This window comes from Nyctibius grandis, chromosome 7 (genome assembly GCF_013368605.1).
Source record: "Nyctibius grandis isolate bNycGra1 chromosome 7, bNycGra1.pri, whole genome shotgun sequence".
NCBI lineage: Eukaryota > Metazoa > Chordata > Aves > Nyctibiiformes > Nyctibiidae > Nyctibius > Nyctibius grandis.
The window spans coordinates 58,324,637-58,345,928 of NC_090664.1; the positions used below are offsets into that span (position 1 = coordinate 58,324,637).

General features: G+C 47.3%; 1 protein-coding gene across 2 annotated transcripts in view; it reads left to right on the forward strand.

The window, feature by feature from the left end:
- PTH1R (parathyroid hormone 1 receptor) overlaps nucleotides 1-21,292 on the forward strand; it is a 124,511-nt gene that overhangs the window by 52,259 nt on the left and 50,960 nt on the right. For both annotated transcript variants that reach the window (XM_068405309.1, XM_068405310.1), the window contains one exon: nucleotides 14,208-14,313. In XM_068405309.1, the coding sequence (XP_068261410.1) occupies nucleotides 14,208-14,313 (106 nt within the window). The remainder of the gene's footprint in view (nucleotides 1-14,207; nucleotides 14,314-21,292) is intronic.

Below are 21,292 nucleotides of genomic sequence, written 5' to 3' on the forward strand. Positions count from 1 at the left end.
GTCCCAGCATTTCCTGTGACAAGGACATTTCTTTTGGAAACTGGAATTGCTTGTCCTGGAGAGACAAATCCTTTGGTATTAGTTTCCTACACATGTAGCACTGGGGCCTCCCTTGCTGGGGTCTCAGGTCATGCAGCTGGGCCATCATGGGAGGAGAAGGGGGTACCAGCAGTGAGAGCCATGGTCAGGTGTGGAGGACTTAGGCACCACATTCTCTGGGACACTGGCTTTATACTATGTTTTTTTCCATGACCTTCCTGCAAATCCTAAGTCTTGGGTAGCTGTAACCCCTGCTGAAACTGGGGTCAAGGGGCTGTTTTGGCTTTGGGCTGCATTGCTCACTTCAAACCAGAAGGACCAGCCCCACAGTAAGAGCAGTGTTCTCCTCCCTATCCCCACACCCTAAAACCATCCAGCATTATTTAGGCAACAAAGGGTTTTAAGTACCTAATTGATCTTTAGGTAACAAAATCCCACTCTCACTCTCTGATTTCAGATTCAGGACAGGTCTGACTCAGGTGTGAAGGAAGGTATTGCAGTCTCCAGCTCTTGAGAGATTTTTTTGTAAGTCCCACACACACACGTGCACACAGAAACTCTTCTTTGCCAGATAACACCTCCAGGGGACTCAGCCAACCACTGAGATTTTGTCTGGTTTGCTCAGACCTAGGCAGCATGATGTTCTCATTGAAATCTAAGGCTGCTGCTTGCTCACCTCAGAGGAAAGCAATAAAACCTGTGCTCATAATAAAAAGACATCGCTTCTCATGGCTGTGGACTAAGAAAAAAGAGAGATGTTGACAATTTTATGCCTCCTGATACCACGGTGGGTCATGAGTGCAGAGAAGCTAGAAGGAAATGGTTAAGCAATTAGAGATAAATATGGAAAAAAGCAAGTGAGAGGAGGAGGAGGAGGAAGAAGGGGGAGGCTCAGAGACTGGGGCAAGTTTTGGCTCTTCACTTTGCTGCTTTTTCTATTCCATGTGACAGCTGTGTCAATGCTACTCAGATAACAGGGACAGCAGCCCTGCAGGAGATTGCATTAATCAAGCGTACTTGTGATATTGTATTTATCAGCCATGTGAGCTCCACTAGGCCCCTTATGGCTGACTGATATCATCATCACAGGCCTACAGGGGGGAAACTAAGGCAGGAAGAAGGGATTTCCCTAACTGGCCCCCAGTAGCAGAAGGATCTGGTTTTCCTAGACAATAGCACCAGCTCTTCCAGGTCAGTCATCTGAAGGGTTCAGCACACCCAACTGGATATGACCACAAGATGAGGCTGAAGGGGTTCTCTCCCTGCCCATCCCTTTCTTACCTTCTCTTCTTCCGCATTGTGTGCTTGCAGTGTAATTAATTTGAAGACCTGGCTCCATAAATCTTGGTGATTCAATCTCATTGCTTACCCTGCTTTGAACAGTTTGAACTAGTTGAGGTCCTGAGGTCCCTTCCAACTGAATTGTTGGAACCTCTGCTCTGTCAAGAAAATAACAAATCCGTTCCCCAAAAATATGATGTTTCCATCAGAGCAGACTGCTGATCTAATTCACCCCATGGCCACGCAGTTGCTAAGTGCAATGCAGGGTATTAGGACAAGAGGAAACGGCCTCAAGTTGTGCCAGGAGAGGTTTAGATTGGAGATGAGGGACAATTTCTTCACTGAAAGGGTTGTCAAGCACTGGCACAGGCTGCCCAGGGCAGTGGTGGAGTCACCATCCTTGGAGGGATTTAAAAGCTGTGAGGATGTGGTGCTGAGGGCCATGGGTTAGTGGTGGCCTTGGCAGTGCTGGGGTAACGGTTGGACTCGATGATCTTAAAGGTCCTTCCCAACCAAAACGATTCTATGAATGAGGGAGCACATGGTCCCTTTCAGCATAGTCTCCTCAGATGAACTGTGGCGTCAGCTCACTCCTTGAATCTCAAAGCATTTGACATTGGGAGAGGGATCTGATTGCTTGGGATGCTCTGTCCTCTCTTCATTCCTCTGCAAGCTTGGGAGCCTTGGAAAGAAGAGTGGAACGTTACCATCACTTACTGATAGTAGTACTGACAATTGCCCTTAAAAGATCTCTTGTAGATGGCAACCTGTGATAGTAGCTGCTGTACAGAGCCAAGGAAAATTGATGGTTGAAGCAGATGAGACAGGTGAATCCAAATCCCTCCTCCAGACTGTGCTGTGAGCGACAACTGCTGTTACTGGACGTGGAATAATTTTACCTTTGCAAAATGACACTGCTGAGCTGATCACGTTGTCAGCTCCAGTGCAGCATCATTAGTGGAAACAAGCAGGGAGGCTGTGTAGAGGATGAGACCTGATGCACCATACTACTCCACAAGTTTATTAACTAGTTTCCAGATCCAGTCTGGATGCCATCAGCCCTGTAGGATGGGTACAGTGCAGAGGACAATGTGCCACCTGCAATTGCCAGTAACAAGATACAGGTCAGGTTGGTTTACCCTGCTAACCTGGGCATTACTGAGGAGAGCTCAGGGCTGCTTGGTGAGCTTCATCCAACCTTGGCAGGGAGGGGGTCATGAGAGGAGAGGTGCCTGCACTGTTGAAGGTCCCGGCTCGAACCCTCACATGCTGCATGGTATTTACATGATCAATGGTGGCAGACAGTGAACTAGGAACCAATGTGACTTACAGGGGACATGGATTAGCTTCTTCAGGCTGAATTCACCCCAGGCTTCTGGTAGAGCCAGTGGAAGCATAACCAATACAGCTAGCAGAGTCCAGAGCATGATTCATCTCATCCTGGTGTCCAAGTCCTAATGCAGAGCAGAACAGCAGCTCCCTAAAAGTGTTTGTTTCTCTCCTCTTCTTCTAGAAAGACCCTGAGTGTCATGTTCCGATGACACATCTGCATTTTAGATACTTCAAGTTAGGCGAGATGTCACCAGCCCTTATCATTCCGTGCCTCAGTTTCCAGCAGCTGCTGGTAGTAAGGACACTGCTCTACCATAAACAAATGCAGAGCACCTCAGAGATGTTCTTATCAAGACCTTTCCATCAGTCACTGGATCCAAAACCTATATCCTGAAATACCAATTCTGGCACACTCTTGGTAAAGGAGAGAGGCTGTGTCTTTGGGCATGGCTGGAGAGCCAGAGCAGCCTGACACCAGGACTGTCCATGCATCTTGCTGGGGAAACAAAATGTGGTTTAGTGGAGATATGACTTTCTTACCTCTGCAGTGCTCAGAAAAATTGGGATACTTGTCACTTTTATGGCAAATAATAGGAAGAATAAGATTTCCCTCTACAACTGCACCTGGGGGGTGGAATTTAATGATGCTATAGTCAACATTTTAATGACTATTTCACAAGCAATATAGGAAAAGCTTGGTTTTGCTTGATTTGAAAGAAAAAGATATTTGTATGTGTGGGGTTGGATAAGTATATACAATATTTGTTATTTCTATATATGAAACTGTATTTTTGTCTAATTTTGAGCATCTAAAGACTGCTGAGGTGTGACAGTGGCACACCAATTATTAGCACTCTTGGACCAAAGTCACCAGAATGTTTTTTGCTAGCATCACTACTTAATAATAGGTAATTAATACTTACTACTTAATAGCAGATGTTTACTCATAGATCTTTCTTGCTGTCTTAAATGCCTTTCAACTAGACACTCCCCTGGGAGTCTTTCATTTGTCAGCATTAATGGTATTGACCTGGTGTCAGACAAGCAACTGTAGTTTGTTGTGAAATGGAGAGAATCCCATTTCTGTGCAGTTTGGAGAGCTGAGCAAAGGCTGTTGGCATCCTCCTCCTCCCAAGCACACTCCCACAGGGCATGTGCTTTATAACCCCCAGCTCTCTTGCTGCTGCTATGAGAAATAAAAGTAAAAAGTGCTTTTTTTTCTAGAGCTCTAATCTCATGATTTGATATAGATCTTTCTCCTGCACTTCTTATGAGTACTTTGCACCGTGGGAGGATAAGGGAATATGTGTCAGAGTGCGTTAAGACAGCTCTGTTTGCATCCTTGGCCCAGCTGACCACAACCATCTGTCTTGTCTGAGGACAATTCTGCGTGCTTGAGTAAAAGACTGAACTCCCTCATCCAGGGAGGGTATTCCTAGAAAGGCTTTAAAAAAAATCGGTGCCTGAAGCTTCGAGAATCAGGAGAGAAAACTAAGAGGGAGTTTTTGAGAGGTGCAAGAGAACTGGGGAGACAAAGGGGAAGGAGTTGGTCCTTCCCCAGAAGAATCAAGAAAAATACATCCCTTTATGTATTATGATATTTGTGACATTATCTGTTACATAACTGCAACAGACTTTCCTTAAACAATTTCAGGACCACAAGTACTCAGATGATCCTCCTTGCATTTGTGGTAGGAGCACAGGAAGGAGGAAAGAGGTGTCCATTTTTACAAGAGAACCCCTTGCGTGGCCTTTTGGACTCTTGTTTTGCAAGACAAAACGTAAAAGAAAAAAAGAAAGGGCAGAAATCAAGCCTTGCAGCCTTGATAGTTGTGAAAGAATCATTGTAGACAGCAAGGTATGAAACTAAAACAAACCATCTGCTTTCAAAGACTGAGGGGCAAAGAGAAAGAGAGAAGCCAGCATTGTAGCTAGGCTCACGCTGGGAAATGTGGGGTCTTACAACACACTTTTGTATCATTTCTTGAAGACGAAAGAAAGATAAGAGCGTGAGCCAAGACAAATCAAAACGCAATGTCAGAGTGACCTCTACTTTGTTTTATGGTCCTCCCAATATTTCAACCAGTGGGGCACAGATACAGGGCTTCATCAGCAGCAAACAAGGGGACCTCCAAGTCACAGGAGGGTCAGGCATCATGTTCAGCTGCCAAGTAGGCACCAGGAAGCAATCTTGTGTCTCTCTGGCAGCGCGAAGAGTACAGACCTGCTCTTCTAGCTTGGATTAAAGCCTGCAGCCACTGCCTCGGTCTAGGCAGAGGGGACAGTCCTTGGGTTCAGTTCATCTCAAGCTTGGGCACCCAGCTGAGGAGTTCAGGGTAGGGTTTGTCTCATGTCACAGGAGAGATCTGGAGACATGTGGATGCCTCCAGCTGAGCGAGTCCTTCTCTGGACCCACTGTAGTCGGAGGGGAGAACTGGTGTGTTTCAGGCTGTGATTCATCCGAATATTTTAGACATTAGATTTAGGTTGGGATTAATCATTCCTGACTATAGTAACCCTGTTGCACAAGCACGGAGTGTGATGTGTGTTATTTATTATCCAAGAATATAACTCAAATCAGTACTGATCACTGCTGACCTCTCTACACCAGCTCCATCTTCTAATCACTGAGAAGATCACCTCTCCTTGGGCAGCACCAATAAGCAGTTGTCGTGAATTTTCTCCTGGCATGGAAGGATATTTTTTCATAGCTCAGCCTCTTGAGTTACACCTCATTTGCTCCAGGGTTGTAAAGCAGGAAAGCAGGCAATCGTTTTCATGAGACAGATGTTCTCCTAAAACTCCAGGTCCTGGAAATGCACCATAAATGTGACAGTTCTCCGTGATAAATTATATGTGCTGACCGTAAATCATGAGATCACTTAGTAATAAAGGTATTAACATGCCAGGATGGCTAAGGAAGGAGATCCATACATGTAATCAGCTTGAAGAGTTTGGAAGTGACAAGGATGATAAAGGTCCTCTTCTATTGCTGTCATGGTATCACTCCATCCCAAATAAATTTTGTACCATATGGTCGTATTACAGCAGTCATGGGAGAACAGTGCTGAGACCTGGACTCTATTATACATGGGCAGAGAGGATGGATTTATGATTGAGGGTAGGAGTGTGTCCTTCTCCTTACAGGACAATGAGACACTGAGGAACAGGAAGGCAAGCTCCTCAGAAGTGTGTAGACACCTCCTAGACATGGGAGATCTGGGTCTGAGGGTAGGATTGAAGAGCAGGGACCATCCAGACTGGTGAGGGCAGCTGCGGAAAGGGCTGAGACAGCCCTGAACACAGTGGGAGGTTATTGAGCTTTCTGAAGCTGCAGTGCATGGTCCCCGAGCCTGGCTAGCCAGAGCAGAGACATCCTGCTGTTCTGGAGCAGGCGGTGGTTTGGGTGATGTGGTCAAGGAATTAAGACAAAACCAACAACTTCATTTACCCTCTGGGAGGCTGGGAAAAGCAGGCAGAGGGCAGAGCAGCCTGTGCACTAACATCTCGGCGCTTCCCACCTTGTGGACAGAGTCCTGTTTCATAAGGATCCAAGCAGGTCTTCCTTCCCCTTCATATAAACTCCTTTTCCTCCATCCTCTTCTTCATCTGGGTGCCTCTTGGGTCTCTTCCTCCTTTTACTCTTCTGTCTTCACACCCTCTTGATTTGATTGTCCCATTCTGGTGTTTATAAGCTCACTCTTTAAAAGGAGTAAGCCCCATGCACCGCTACAGGCTTGGGGCAGAGTGGCTGGAAAGCTGCCTGGTGGAAAAGGACCTGGGGGTGTTGGTCAAAGGCTGACTGAATATGAGCCAGCAGTGTGCCCAGGTGGCCACCAGCATCTTGGCTTGTATCAGCACTAGTGTGGCCAGCAGGACTAGGGCAGGGATCGTCCCCCTGTACTCGGCACTGGGGAGGCCGCACCTCGAATTCTGGGTGCAGTTTTGGGCCCCTCACGACAAGAAAGACCTTGAGGTGCTGGAGCGAGTCCAGAGAAGGGCAACGGGGCTGGGGAAGGGTCTGGAGCATAAGTGTGATGAGGAGCGGCTGAGGGACCTGGGGGGGTTTAGTCTGGAGAAAAGGAGGCTGAGGGGAGACCTTCTCGCTCTCTACAACTGCCTGAAAGGAGGGTGTAGCGAGGCGGGGGGGGTCGGTCTCTTCTCCCAGGTAACAAGTGATAGGACAAGAGGAAACAGCCTCAAGTTGTGCCAAGGGAGGGTTAGATTGGAGATGAGGGACAATTTCTTCATGGAAAGGGTTGTCAAGCGCTGGCACAGGCTGCCCAGGGCAGTGGTGGAGTCCCCATCCCTGGGGGGATTTAAAACCCGTGTAGATGTGGTGCTGAGGGACATGGGTTAGTGGTGGCCTTGGCAGTGCTGGGGTAACGGGTGGACTCGATGATCTTAAAGATCCTTTCCAACCAAAATGATTCTATGATCCCATGAGGATGATTCCCATCCTCTGTAAGTGGGATGGGGTGAGGGACACACACATTGCTTCACATGACAGGAGAGCAATGCAGCAAGCCCAGCTCAGCACCCAGCTGCCCGAGCTCTCAAATCCAAATTCCTGCCATAGTTGCAACATCACTATGGGTAGTATTTGGCAAGGGGAGAGAAAGATGGGTGCCTGTCCATCATGGGGCACAGGGGTAAGAACAGGAGCTCTTGTTAGGCTCATGTCTGGTGGGTAAATCTGATGCTGAGCTGCTCCGAGACTCACGCTTTGCTGCTGTCGTACCCCTCCCCATTTGCACTCACTGAGCAGCCAGCCCAGGGGAAGAGAGATCTGCCCCGCTGCTACGAAACAACCTTCCTCCCCCCATCCTCTTCGCCGCTCCGGTGTCCTGAGCAAGCCACAGCTCCACAGCTTTTGCGATTAGCTGCTGGCATCAGATCGTGCCTCTGCTGCTTTCGCTACCGTACCTCTGACTGGGCCAACTGGCACTTGGGCTTTATTTATTTTTAAAATCTTTCCAGCATTAACCTGAAAGGAAATATGTTTCAAACCACATTTTTTTTTTCCCTAATGTTGGAAATAATGCCTATTCAGTTAAATTAAATCCCTCGGGGCAGAACAAGTACCAGTTCCCACTCTCCCCCCTAGTTACATCCTCTTTGCAACAAATTGCCCCCGATGGATTTTTTTTTTATTATTGTTGTTGTTTGTGTATGTTTTTTATGCCAAGGTGCTGATGCCATGCAGGCAGGCAGAGGGTAAGAAGCACGGAGGTAGCAGGAAATTAAGAAAGGGAATTAGATTATTTGGGCAGTGGGCAAATCCAGCATTGCCCAAATTAGAAGAGAATAAACACTGTTTATCTGTATTTACTCTGCTCTGTCTCTCCACGAGGGAGATGCTGTAACCCATCACTGAAATATGAAGTGCCAGACCCTCACAGTCCAAGCACAAGTCCAGAGCAGCTTTTGAGGGGTGAGGGATGTGTTTTGCCCAAAGTGCTGGGTTCCAGAGTCAAGTGGTGGGGTCACGATCTGCTTTTGAACCCAACAAGGGGTTTTGCTTGCCAGGGAGCGTGTGCCCTGACTGACTGCAAAAGGCAGCACGTAAATCCAGTAAATTGTAAGTATACCTGTATTTTTTCTGTGAAATACAGCCAGACACAGGGCACAGTTAATCACCAGTTGAGCTGCAGCCTGGCAGGTCCTCTTTTGCTGTAGGACTGGCAGCAGACCCGGTAACAGAGATTGCACAGGGTACATTTTGTCCAAGAAAGCACACACAAATCCCTGGTCCTTCCATACTTGCCAGGGTTCATCTGGACCTGAGTAAACCAGCATGGTCCTGTGGCCAGGAGATACAGGGCTTGTACAAACACTCGCTTGCAGAAGTGTAGGAAAACAGAGAAGACAAACTAGATCTCTAAACCCAATCACAAAACAATCGAGAGAATCCATCCTCTCTCATCTAAAGGAGGGCAGCTCCATTTATAAAAAAACAGATTCCAGGATCTCATTTCTTGCCCCATCCCATGTTGCCACCCCACTACTGACCAACCTCATGCAATGCCTTGTGTTCCTGACTACCTCCATGCTGCTACCTCCTGCTTCTGAGCAATTCCCCATCACCACGAGCTCCTGCCTGACCCAGTTTTGGCTCAGCCCATCCTGAAGCCATCATACTTTGGCATCAGCTCCTGCCAAAGGCAGCTGAATCCCTGCTCTGTGGCATTATTTAGTTGTGCCATCCCTGTCTGCATGCCTGGCATCAACACCCTGTTGCCCTCAGTCTAGCCTGATGCTCTGATCTCACTAGAGGTATGCTTACCTGTAGTAGCTGCAGGTCTGGCCTTAGACTAGACTTGGTTAGATTGATCTCCTAATCCTAACAGCTATCTTGACCCTTATAGAGTTTAGGAGCAATCTACTGCTGTCCAAGATGGTGATCACCAGCAGTCTCTTGCCTTGAGCCCATCGAGCAGCTGTGATGCTCTCAACCCCAACCAAGGAACCCGTTTGCCTTTAGCTATTTTTTGAGCTGCAGCCAGGGAAGTTTCACAAAAAGGATAGTGTTATTTCTGAAAATGAGTCCCATAAACAAGGATGAATATGACCTCCCCGTTGAGATTTGGGGTTTACTTTAGTGGCTGGGAGATCAGCCAATGAAATGGAAATACCAGAAAACATTATCATAATTACCCCACGGCCTCCTCTGGGGGAAAGGGGGGAAAAAAAAGCTGTACCAAAACTGATTTAACAGCCTCTGGATAGCATTGTCATATCACCCTTCCCTGCTTGGCCTGCCTCCTGCTCTGCATTTCTGCTTTCTCTGGACAAGAGGGAGAAAAAAATTATTCCTAGATCTTTTCCCCACAAGGAACTTTATTTATTTTCTGACAAAAAAAAAAGTGCTGGGAAGCTGAGAGGTGATAAATATTGAGAAAGAGTAGCAGATGGGTTTTGATTGTAAAACTGGGGAGGTCAGAGAGGAGCCCCCATCCCTTCCAGCTGCACCTAGTCTGTACAGCAGGAGGGAAGGGCAAAGCTGTCCTGCACCTACCTGTGTAGTGCCCAGCATGTCTGCATCCCTTCAGCTTGTATAAATTCGATGTCAAGTAAGCTCAGTGCAGGAATTTATGCTGAAGCAAGTTAGGGAGGGCTCATGAAAAGGGATTTGCTGTCAGCTCTTTTGGAGTGATTAACTTCTGCAGGGACATGATGACCTCATACTTCCAAAGAGTTGGATCTGGGAGATGTACCTGTCTGTGACACTATTTCTGACTTCCCTCAGATGCTGCTTTTGCCCCCAGAGCTCAAGCCAGCAAAAGCAAAAATGTAAAAAAAAAAGGGGGGGAGAAATCCTCACAGCTGATCTGATTTATTTTAGTTGGTGGTTTGAGGATGGAATGAATTTCAGCTGATCTGTGTATCTAAATACTCAGTGACTATAAGGGGAACTCTGGGCAAATACCTCACATTGGTAAATCTCACCCTGGATGTCCTCAGTTGGCCAGCAAGGCAGGTATTATGTTGGCAAGCACAGATATTTGTTCCTTTCTGTTGGCTAAAGAGCACCTGCAGAATGAGAGGATGAGAGGTGTTGGGCTGCAAATGGGTGGGATCATAGCAGAGGTTCTTCTTAAAAGACGAGAGAAATGTTGAGTACCCAAATCTTGGTGAGTCGTGGCTGCAATGCTCACTTGGATGAAGCGCTTCTAGCACCTCTTACCTACTTTTCATGGTCCTGAACAGCACGTGCAGAGAATACACGGAGTAGATTGTGCTGAGAATGTCAAACTGGACCATACCCTGCATGTACGTTTAAGTTCCTGGATGCTCAGCGGGGCACAAGGTTTCTGTGGCCTTAGAAAAATTGAGGGTCTATAGGTATAAAAGAAAATGGCATTATTGAGTCAACCTTCTGCTCTAACAGACCACCCACAGGAGCTGCCAGTTTAGGATGTTTAGAGAAAAAGTCCAATCTTACAGTTGTCACCTTCCAGCTTTTGGTAATAAGAAGTTGAAGACCTTCCTGCATCAGAAATTTGCATCCAGGCTACAGTGTTTAACAGCTACTGATGGATTTGTCCTTTATTACTTTGTCTAACCCTGTTGTGAATCTGCTGATGTGATTTGCTTACGCACATTGTCCTTCTGTTTGTCATACCAGTACCTCCAACCCCATCTCTTTCCCAACCCAAGGGATCCAAATCCACTCCAAAGCTTCACCAGCAGCAGCTCCCACTTGTCATGAACTCCTGCAGCCCATACCTCAGCGCTTCTGAAAACAAAGCCACTTATTTTGCTGCCTGGGGATATTCAGATTCCACAAAGTTGGCATATGCAACTACTAATGATTTTAGCAAGGTCATCCCACCAATATTTTTGGATCAGTTGTTGAGATTGCTTTTCAAAGAGAAAGTTTTGCCAAGCCAGATCCAAGTATATCTAATATTATGAGTGCACCTATGTTGCAAAGCAAATGTTCCTGTGGATTTCTTTTAACCTTTGACAGCCAGGATGGAAAGATGAGTAGGGCAGCACTGTCTTAAGAGCAGAAGATCCAGAGCAAGAAAATCAGATGCACAGGAAAAAGTGGTATTGAGCTGTTGAAAGTGCTCCAGCAGCAGACAGGTCCAAAGCTGCTCTATGGTTTCCAGCTGTGGGTGTCTGCCCCGTCCTACCTACTGTCCCTTGAACCCAAGGCTGAGCCATTTCAGTATCTGATCTGGCAGCATACTACTCAGTCCTCTGCCCCTGGAGAGCTTTCAGCCTGGCTGGCACATGGAAATATCTCAGCAAGGGGTTTGGCAAGGGATGGAAAGTGGGGTTGGGACAGGAGGGGACGAGAAGTTCAGGACCACCAGCTACCAGCCCAGTTTTACTTCGGTGTTTAATGTGAGTTATCCAGCAGCAAAGGAGCAGCATTTCCAGACTGCGTAGTTTTCCTACAAGTCTCTTGAGAATAGGTGTCTCCTTCAAGTCACAGGATTTAATGAAAATCTCTATTATTCATATATGTGTTTCCATACAAGGTTCAGTCTCCTTGACCAAGGAGAAACACATGAAGACATGCTCTAAACATTTAAACCAGTTTTGGAGAAGGAGAGAGAATGGGGAGTTGGGCTTTTTTTTTAAGGGTCTGGCAGGTTTTGGAAATTTAAGACTGATAACCAGGGCTCAGGAAACCTGAAAACCTGGGTTGAGATTTGAGCTCTGCCCCAGCCATTCTGCCCAGCTCTGGGCACAGTTCTTGGTGACTTATCTCCCTTTCTGGGAAGTAAAATTTGTTTTCTGATCCTGGCCAGGAGACTATACGTCCCTCTGGCTGGGAGCTGCCCTACTCTCAGAGCACGGCCAAAGGAGCCTGAGGACTACGTGTGCAAGGGATGAATAATTTGAAATGCCTCAGGTCAGATTTTACTCTGGTCACTATAAATCCAGACTAACTCCTCCAGCTTTGGTGGAATCACTCAGGGTTTGTGCAGATATAAACGACAGCAGGTTTTGACCCAGAGATTTTATGTTTGCAATGAAAAATTTGAAATGTGGGATGTTGCCTTAAATGTGGACAGGCCAAACATCTGGAAAGGAATAGCTTTGTTTTGCATTAATGTTGATGAGGTTTTGAAACTACCTCCCACTTCTGAAGGATTTTTAGCATGGATTTTTTCCAAGGGCAAGAAAAACTAACTTCTGTTTTACTCAGAATGCCCTTATCAGATCTAGCTATCCATCTGTGTGTCCATTACCACACCAGCTGCTCAAACATCCACCGTTCCTCTCCACAGGAGCACACTGGGAAATCGAATCTGAGTTTACTTCTAAGCTGGATTTCATTAACCTTCATTATGTCGTGTGTAGTAAGTCTTGCTTGAGAACTGATTGGTCTGCAGCTGGTTTATCTTACTTGCTTTCCAAAATGTACTTGCTCTGTACAAATCCAGGGAGAGGCAACATCTGCTCTCATTGCATCTTCAGCCTGATTAATCAAGACAGCTAAATATTAGGGAAACAGAGGCAATAAGAAGATCAGTGATTTGCCCCAACTTACTACATCACTTAATTCTTTCAGGTTAATGTCTTACCAACATCCTTCATTCAGGAACCCTGTGAGGCTGTAGGTTGTACAGGGGCCAAGCACTTCAAGAAAGATGTTGAGGTGTTGGAGCGAGTCTAGAGGAGGGTGACCAAGCTGGGGAAGGGTCTGGAGGGTCTGACCTACGAGGAACGGCTGAGGGAGCTGGGGGTGTTTAGCCTGGAGAAGAGGAGGCTCAGAGGTGACCTTAGTGCAGTCTACAACTACCTGAAGGGAGGTTGTAGTGGAGTGGGAGTCGGCCTCTTCTCCCAGGCAACTAGCGGTGGGACAAGAGGCCACAGCCTCAAGCTTCACCAGGGGAGGTTCAGGTTGGACATTAGGAAGAATTTCTTTTCAGAAGGGGTCATTAGCCATTGGGACGGGCTGCCCAGGGAGGTGGTGGAGTCACCATCTCTGGATGTGTTTAAGAAAAGCCTGGCCATGGCACTTAGTGCCATGGTCTAGTTGCCATGGTGGTGTCAGGGCAATGGTTGGACTCGATGATCCCAGAGGTCTCTTCCAACCTGGTTGATTCTGTGATTCTGTACATGACTATTCTGTGCTTTGAACCACCTTTGGGGTGATCCTGTGGATGAGGATCCCTCCCAGCCCTGACCTGCCAGAGACTCTTCTGCCTTAAGTGGTAGAGAACTAAGGATGGACCCAAACCTCAAAGTTTCATAAGGGTGGTCAGATCCTGCAGGTCAGAGCCTGCAAGGGGGGCTAGCCAGTAGATGGATGTAGAATCATCATAGAATAGAATCGTTTTGGTTGGAAAGGACCTTTAAGATCATCAGGTCCAACCCTTAACCCAGCACTGCCAAAACTAGTCCACAACTGGTCCTGGATATCTGAGCAGGACACACAAGCTAAGTACCCAAGAGGCACCGCAGAAAATTGAAGCAAGATTTTTATGACCAGCAAGTGCCTTTGAGGCCCTTGTATCACCACGCAGCAAACAGAGGAGGGTAAAACAGGCTCTGGGTAAAGCACCGTCCCTGTCCCCGCTCTTCTTGTTCCTTGACCTCTGAAGACCTTACAGGAGGAGAATTCTAATCTTCCCAGGGTGATGCTCACAGCCTCTTTTCCCTGAGCCCTCAGTCTTTGGGGGGGCAGATGCTGCCAGCTCACAGCCCTGCCTAAGGCAGCCCACTCTGCACATGTTCTTGGATGTCAGTGGGATGTTTATAGAGCCTGATGCCATGTGGCTGAAGGCCTGCATGCAGAGGTGGAAATAGCACTGCACTGATGATGGCAGGTTGCAGTTCTTGAGAGGAGAGGAGTCCTTGGTACTTTTACCTCCTGGTAGTATTTTCCAAGAGGATGGTGTCAGGAGACAGAACATTGCTTTGCCATTCCCTGAGTATTATATTTACTTATGCTTCTATGTCTCAAAGGAACCAGAAGCTGCTGAGGCAAAGGAGATTTTGCATTCAGATCATCTGCACCATCTAGGAAGTTTGTGTCCTGTTGTTCTTCCCATGCTGAGGTTTAACCTTGTTTCTCCCCATTGCTGCAGGTGGATGCTGATGATGTCATCACCAAAGAGGAGCAGATCTTCCTACTGCTAAAAGCCAAGGCCAAGTGCGAAAGACACCTGAAAGCCAAGGCGCCCAAGGTGCATGGTGAGTGTTCCCACAGCAACCCAGACTGCATGGCTGGGGCTGGGCCCCTCTCTGCTCAACCCCAGCCCTTCCCATCACCCCATACGCAGAGCTCAGAGCACGTGAGAGAGGCAGCTGAACAAGGCCCAACATACTGGTTTTCAGATTAGGCTATGGGGAACACCTTTCAGCACAAGGTGTTGGAAAGGAAAGTTGTCGCAGGCTCTTTCTCCTGCTCCAGAACTCCAGATGCCAAAGGGTCAGGAGGATGCAAGAGTCATGGCCATGGGCTTACTGCCCTTATCACTATACCCAAAGCCCAGGCAATGCACGGGAGATAGTACCAACCATCATTTCTCCCAAGATCCTTTGCAGCAAGACACCAGTGGTATGGGAAACAAAGCATCCTTCCAACACCCCTTCTCTGTTTCCCTCTGACATACTCTCTCTATATTCTCCTCAAGGGCCAAGCTTAGCTAAGCCCCATTCTTCCACTTCCTTTCTATTTTGGGCTGCAAAATCACTACCAGATGTAGGGCTGGAGGGAGAAGGAATGGAGAAAGCTCTCTCATGTGGGCAGCAAAGTAATCATCCCCCCTTGATTTCTTTCCTCAGTTTCACATGTGTTAATTATTGGCACTGGGGCTGTATGCTGAGGCACCCTGCACCCACCCAACTAGTCCTGGGTGGGCGTCCAGTCCCATCTCCCTCTATTGCCTGAGAGAAGGAGACAAGCCAGATTGCTTCCTCCCTTTACTGTTGCATCTCAGAGATGTCTCCTCCCACAGCCAGCACTTTGGGAGTACCTGGAGGCATCACCAGCAGAGGGAATGATCCCCAAAGCCAGCTGTGATTTTAGAGCAGACACGCCTGCCCACCTGGTGTCCTTCTCCTGTTGGAAATGACAGCAAGGGGACATAAAAGCCCAGCTTTTGTTTTATTGCAGGCCTCTGGCTTTACATCAGCCAAAACCTCAAGCCACATCCTCTATTGCTTCTCTGTCCTGTTCACCCAATGCCCAATTAACACCTCATTAAAAAACATACGTGCAAAGGCATTTCCTTCTGTTGTACTATAGACCACCTGCCTACCTTGGGATCTGGTGATACCAACTAGCTGGTCTTGCTCTCTCACGCTATTTTCTAACTCTTCTCTATGAGATTGTCAGCATTTAGTAGTGATCTCTCTCCTTTCTTGTCAGCAGCCGTGTTGGTAGTGCTGGGGACAGATGACTGCGTGTGACTGACAAGCAGACTTTGAGCCCTTTACCATGGTCAGTTTGGTAGAGCGAAGGACTCAAATCACAGGGCTTTGCAAACATGCCCTTGGTCTTGTTTTGAGACCTGGCTCTGCAACTTAGGCCTATGAGGAACGGCTGAGGGAGCTGGGGGTGTTTAGCCTGGAGAAGAGGAGGCTCAGAGGTGACCTTAGTGCAGTCTACAACTACCTCAAGGGAGGTTGTAGCACAGTGGGAGTTGGCCTCTTCTCCCAGGCAACTAGCGATAGGACAAGAGGACACAGCCTCAAGCTTGGCCAGGGGAGGTTCAGGTTGGACATTAGGAAGCATTTCTTCTCATCAAGGGTCATTAGCCATTGGAATGGGCTGCCCAGGGAGGTGGTGGAGTCACCATCTCTGGAGGGGTTTAAGAAAAGCCTGGCCATGGCACTTAGTGCCCTGGTCTAGTTGCCATGGTGGTGTCAGGGCAATGGTTGGACTCGATCATCCCAGAGGGCTCTTCCAACCTGATTGATTCTGAGATTCTGTGATTCTGTGATTAGCTCTTCCATTAACTGGAACAGAAAGGAACCTAATACAGTGTCACTTCAATATCTCATGGACCCATGCTGAGTCCTGGCCTTGGAAAAATTTATTCTGAGCTGCTCAGGCAATGAAACTCTGGCTCACTGCTCCATCCCCTGTAGCAAATCCCTGTTCAATCCCAAAAAATACAGCCAAGAGGAAGAATCATCTTGATGTCAATACTCACAGCAGTGTATTCAAGGCTTTAAAGACTCGAGGCAATCATTAGCAATAGATAGTTAGATCAAATTAATTTGCAAGAGGTCTACTAAGCCAAAGGCAGAATGAATTCTGATTTAACCTTCCCCAGGAAACTTTTTCTTAAGATGTTCTGAAAGAACCTGCAGTGGCAGCACCTCTGTAACACCCCAGGAATTCACTCTAGCACTTCACAAACAAGGCAGTGAGTTGGCAGACCATCTCTGAGATGGTCTAAAGAGTCAATGGTTGCAGATAGAGGATATTACAATTTGGGAAAGATCTCCATTCGCAGAAGAGCTGCCATGCACAAACTTTTAGATCACAGATGTCCTTGGACACATGAAACGATAATGTTATGGGATATTTGTGAACAGACTAACTCAATCTGCATTTTGCATTGTGCCTGCTCCTTCATGCTCCAGCAGTTGAAGGAGATGGACGGTTTTAGACCCTATTGTGAGGTGAGGGCTGACAGAACAAAAGGCTGTAATCTGCACTGTGTTAGCTTTAATGCAATTAATTGCTTGGCTAAGGCTCAGAAATTTAGTTTTTGCACGAAGGCTTCAGAGCCCAGGGTGAAAAGTGGTTAGGTCCAGACCTTTCCTCCTTTGATGGTATGGAAACTGGGGTCTGGTTTCTATTTGTGCTAATCACCCAAGGACATATGGGGCTGTGCCCTTCTCAACCAGATGGAAGAGCTCATCCTATTACTTCTTCCCTCAGTACAGACCCAAAAGAAAAAGCCTGGGAAGTGCAACACGGCCTTTACAATGAAGATGTACCAGCACTCACTTGCAGACAATATTTATGGGAGCAAAGTGGTTGTGACTTGAAGCAGTATAAATCCTGGGTGGCCATCTCAAGCCTTCAGGCAGTCTCCTGTGATATCACTCGGAGTATTTCTGAGGAGCACCCGCTTGGGTGGCAGGAGGACTCTTCTAACTCCCATGGAGGACTTGGCTTTTTTTACCACCCTTCCAGGTCCCTTATTTGCCTTGTCTTTGGATTTTTAGTGGTGTAGGATGGAGTTGTCCCTCACAATGCATTTGTACTTTGGCTCTGCAAGACCTGGCAGGCAGAGAGCTGTGTCCAGGTCCATTTGACCTTCTGTTTGATAGTAACAGCAGCCCGTAGCATTGATGTGCCACTGTATCTACACCAGAGTCTACCTGCTGGCATGGGCCCCACATCAGATGCACAAAGGACCTCATCTCTTTGCAAGATCTCCCACATGGAAGCCAGCCGTGCTCATTCCTGTCTTGACAGCTCCCAGTGCCACCTGAAAGCAAGACTAGAGACTCAGCCCCTGCCCCTGGATTTTATTTTTCTTTTCAGTGATGTGATGGATGGGTCCCACTCCGAAGGTAACTTCTGCCAGAGCAAAACAGACTTATTTTATGTTAGAAGTGGGGCAAGCCCAGCTGAGAAGTATGTTTGCAGATCACAGGGAGCAGTGCACCCCTTGGCCTGAAATGATTTATTGGTCTGGCTGGTATTCAAAGAGCAAAAGGGAACAGATACAGTCTAGCCCCTTTATAAGATATTTAAAAAAAAAAAAAAAAACAAAAAACGAAGAAACAAAAAAAAACCACCACAAACCAACAACGAAAGTGGCCACAAAAAGAAACAAATCATCCCAGGCTCAAGGTATGCAATGAAGGAGGCAGCCTACACTCCTGGTTCAATCTACCTGTGTTACATTTAGTTTCTGGAAGTCTTCTAAATGGGAGAAACTGTCCCCATGTGGTTGATAAATGACCACAAGAATCATACATGACACCCTGGAAAGTTTGCACAATCTGCCCTCTCTGTCTGTAATAAAGCAGAGCTGCTCCATGGCATCCTGTAGGACTTCAAGGTCAAAAGATCTGCCTTGTAAAAGGGGGTAAGGGAGAATGGTTTCACCTGATGTGACAGTGGCACAGTGAACTTCAGCTGAAGAAGTCACCCATAAAGCAAAAGTTGTGGTCATTGGGGCCATTACAAATTGGAGCCAAGGTTGTCACTGTGTTGGTGATAGTTGTGTGCAGCAGAGGTGGATTACAGGTGACCTTGAAGATCTGAGCTCCTTCTAGAGTTGGTGGACAAAGAAGAGCATCTTTTGGGGTGGCATCTGCCTCCCACCTGTCTCCAGATATTGATCACAGATTAAACCTAGGATTGCTGATTTGGATGGACCACTTAAACACTCTTACACTGCAGTATGATTATTGATGATGATGGTGTGAACCCTAGGAAGGTAGCCTAGCACTAAGACAGCTTACCTGAACATGTGGTGGGATCTCCATCTTCGGAGGTTTTCGAGACTTGGCTAGACAAAGCCATGACTGACCTGACCTCATGCTAGTTTTGAAGGCTGAAGGTTGGACAAGAGATGTTCAGAGGACCCTTCCAACAAGCATTTCTATGATGAGTCCTGCCCAGGGGATTTAGGATCACAAGCTAGGAGCATTGAGGCTCCTCAGGGGGATTGCTTCTTCCCTGTAGACTTCAGGGCTCAGTTATCAAAGATTGGTGAGAGCCTAACTACAATGCAGCAGGTACAGAGCTGGACAAGGAGAGAAGGGGAGGTCTGGGTAATTCACCTGTCTTTTACACTGGAAAAGGAGCAGTATTGGGTCTCTTTGTTCTTTTTTTTTGTTTGTTTGCCTGTTGTTTCCAGTTATCTTGCATGTTCAAATCTGTGCTTGGTTTGTCATTCCAAAGAAGGAAAAAGAACAAGCCCACCAAGGGGCAGCAGTTTTGGGGAGATCATAAGGCAAGCATATCCCAGAGTCATCAAAGGATGAGACTTCTTAGTTGTTTGTGGTTTAAGAGTCACCTGTGAGGGACAAGAGTCAGATTCAGCTCTGCTTGAAGGAGTTGAAATCTATGTGATTACCTCCTAGAAACAATGCTTCACTCTCTAGTGCATCAAAGGTGAAAAAGGAGATTGAAATCTCTTCTGTTAGTTCTGCTTCACTATGTCTGAAAGTGTCAAAAAGTGCTGGTGCAAGAGCTGGATCTCAACCGCCCGACCTCATGACCTGCTTGTAGAGCCAGTATCCTTCTGGGACCATTGTAGCAGCCTTCAGCATGAGGCAACTCTAACTGTGGGACACCCCTGCAGACAGCTCAGTGGTGTAGGATGTTTGGGAAAGAAGAAATTTCCCACTTAAAAAACTTGGCCTGAGTCAACAAGGAGTGGCTTTGGACTTGAGAGTCCCATCTCTCCAGGGAAACTCTTAACCACAGAGGTCATAGGAAAAGAGGCCTTTGACCCCATGGCTGTTTTAGAGCTGCTTTGCACTAGATATTTACGCAAGCTCTGCAACAAGAGAGGACTGCTGTGCAGCCTGAGGTCTGGCCCTCACACCTCTGCTCTGGGGTTTTCTCCTGCACCCCCTCAACATTCAATGTTACAGCTTGTGGATGGAGTCAGAAGAGGTCCTTGAGAGACCATAGCCATTGCTGTGGACACGTAGAGATACTTCCCTCTCATGGCTCTCTAAGCCATGAGAAATAGGCATGTACGCTTCTGCAATCAGTCCCTGCTTCTCCAAGGAGTCTTTTGAGGACTCTTCCCGAAAACCTCCTCTCACTTTGAGGTATGAACACTTTGAGTTCATACCTAGATTTGAACCAGACTGAATAAAACACTGTTTTTCTGCCAGCTCAGAGGTAGCCAGATGGAAGGTGTGAGGAGGCAGCAGTAATGTCTCTTCTCTCAGACAAGAAGGTGGAGTCCCATGGGCTCCTAACTGCATGTCAGGTTTTGAACTGGTCCTACAGGGTATCTCTGGCAAAGGGAAGGAGTGACTTCAGCATGCACCTATATCTGTGATAGGACAGCTTGGCTAACAATGGCCGAGCAGAACTCAGTTATGGTGAGAGAGGTGCCAAGGACCCGTGTGCATACACAGAGGTCAGTTTTGTCATCAAAAGCACGACTTTATTTGCTATTTCAGGTCTCCTTAGCGTGCAAGCGTGGGTAGGGCCAATGGCACAACTGATCAACCTCAGAAAGAGTCTTTTTGGAGGTTTGTTTTTCAGCTGGATCAGCTTCCTAATCTGGTTCATCGTGCTGCCACATAAACAAGAGGGCCATCACAGGGAAAGGAGCAATGCCAGAAAAGAAAGGTGTTGGTGTAAGCAATCCTGCATTGAGAATTACTTGCTGAACATCTGAGGCTTTGAAAACCCACAGAATCAGTCAGGTTGGAAGAGACCTCAGGCATCATCGAGTCCAACCATTGCCCTGACACCACCATGGCAACTAGACCATGGCACTAAGTGCCATGTCCAGGCTTTGCTTAAACCCCTCCAGAGATGGTGACTCCACCACCTCCCTGGGCAGCCCGTCCCAATGTCTAATGACCCTTGCTGAGAAGAAATGCTTCCTAATGTCCAACCTGACCCTCCCCTGGCCAAGCTTGAGGCTGTGTCCTCTTGTCCTATCGCTGGTTGCCTGGGAGAAGAGGCCGACTCCCACTTTACTACAACCTCCCTTCAGGTAGTTGTAGATTGCACTAAGGTCACCTCTGAGCCTCCTCTTCTCCAGGCTAAACAACCCCAGCTCCCTCAGCCGTTCCTCGCAGGTCAGACCCTCCAGACCCTTCCCCAGCTTGGTCGCCCTCCTCTGGACTCGCTCCAACACCTCAACATCTTTCTTGAAGTGCCCCATTTCCTTCTATCCTTGCTCCTATGCAACCCCACTTCACATCAAGGGGTGGATGCATCCACTCCATGCTGTCATATCTTGTCCTGTGATCATACTTGACCCATACTTATCCCCATTCATCAAAAGTTGCCAGATGCCACTTGGCAGAGGGCTGCTTGGATCCTGCCTCTGCCTAGGTGTGATTGCAGCCCAGTGTTGTGATTTACTCCACTCCATAATAGTCAATGATCTGTGTTTTTCGAAGCAGTGAGGGAATTTGGGACACCTTGAGGTTTTTTTTTTTATTTTTTAGATAGAAATATCATGTAAGCTGGCATGAAAGCTTGGTAGGGCTGCTG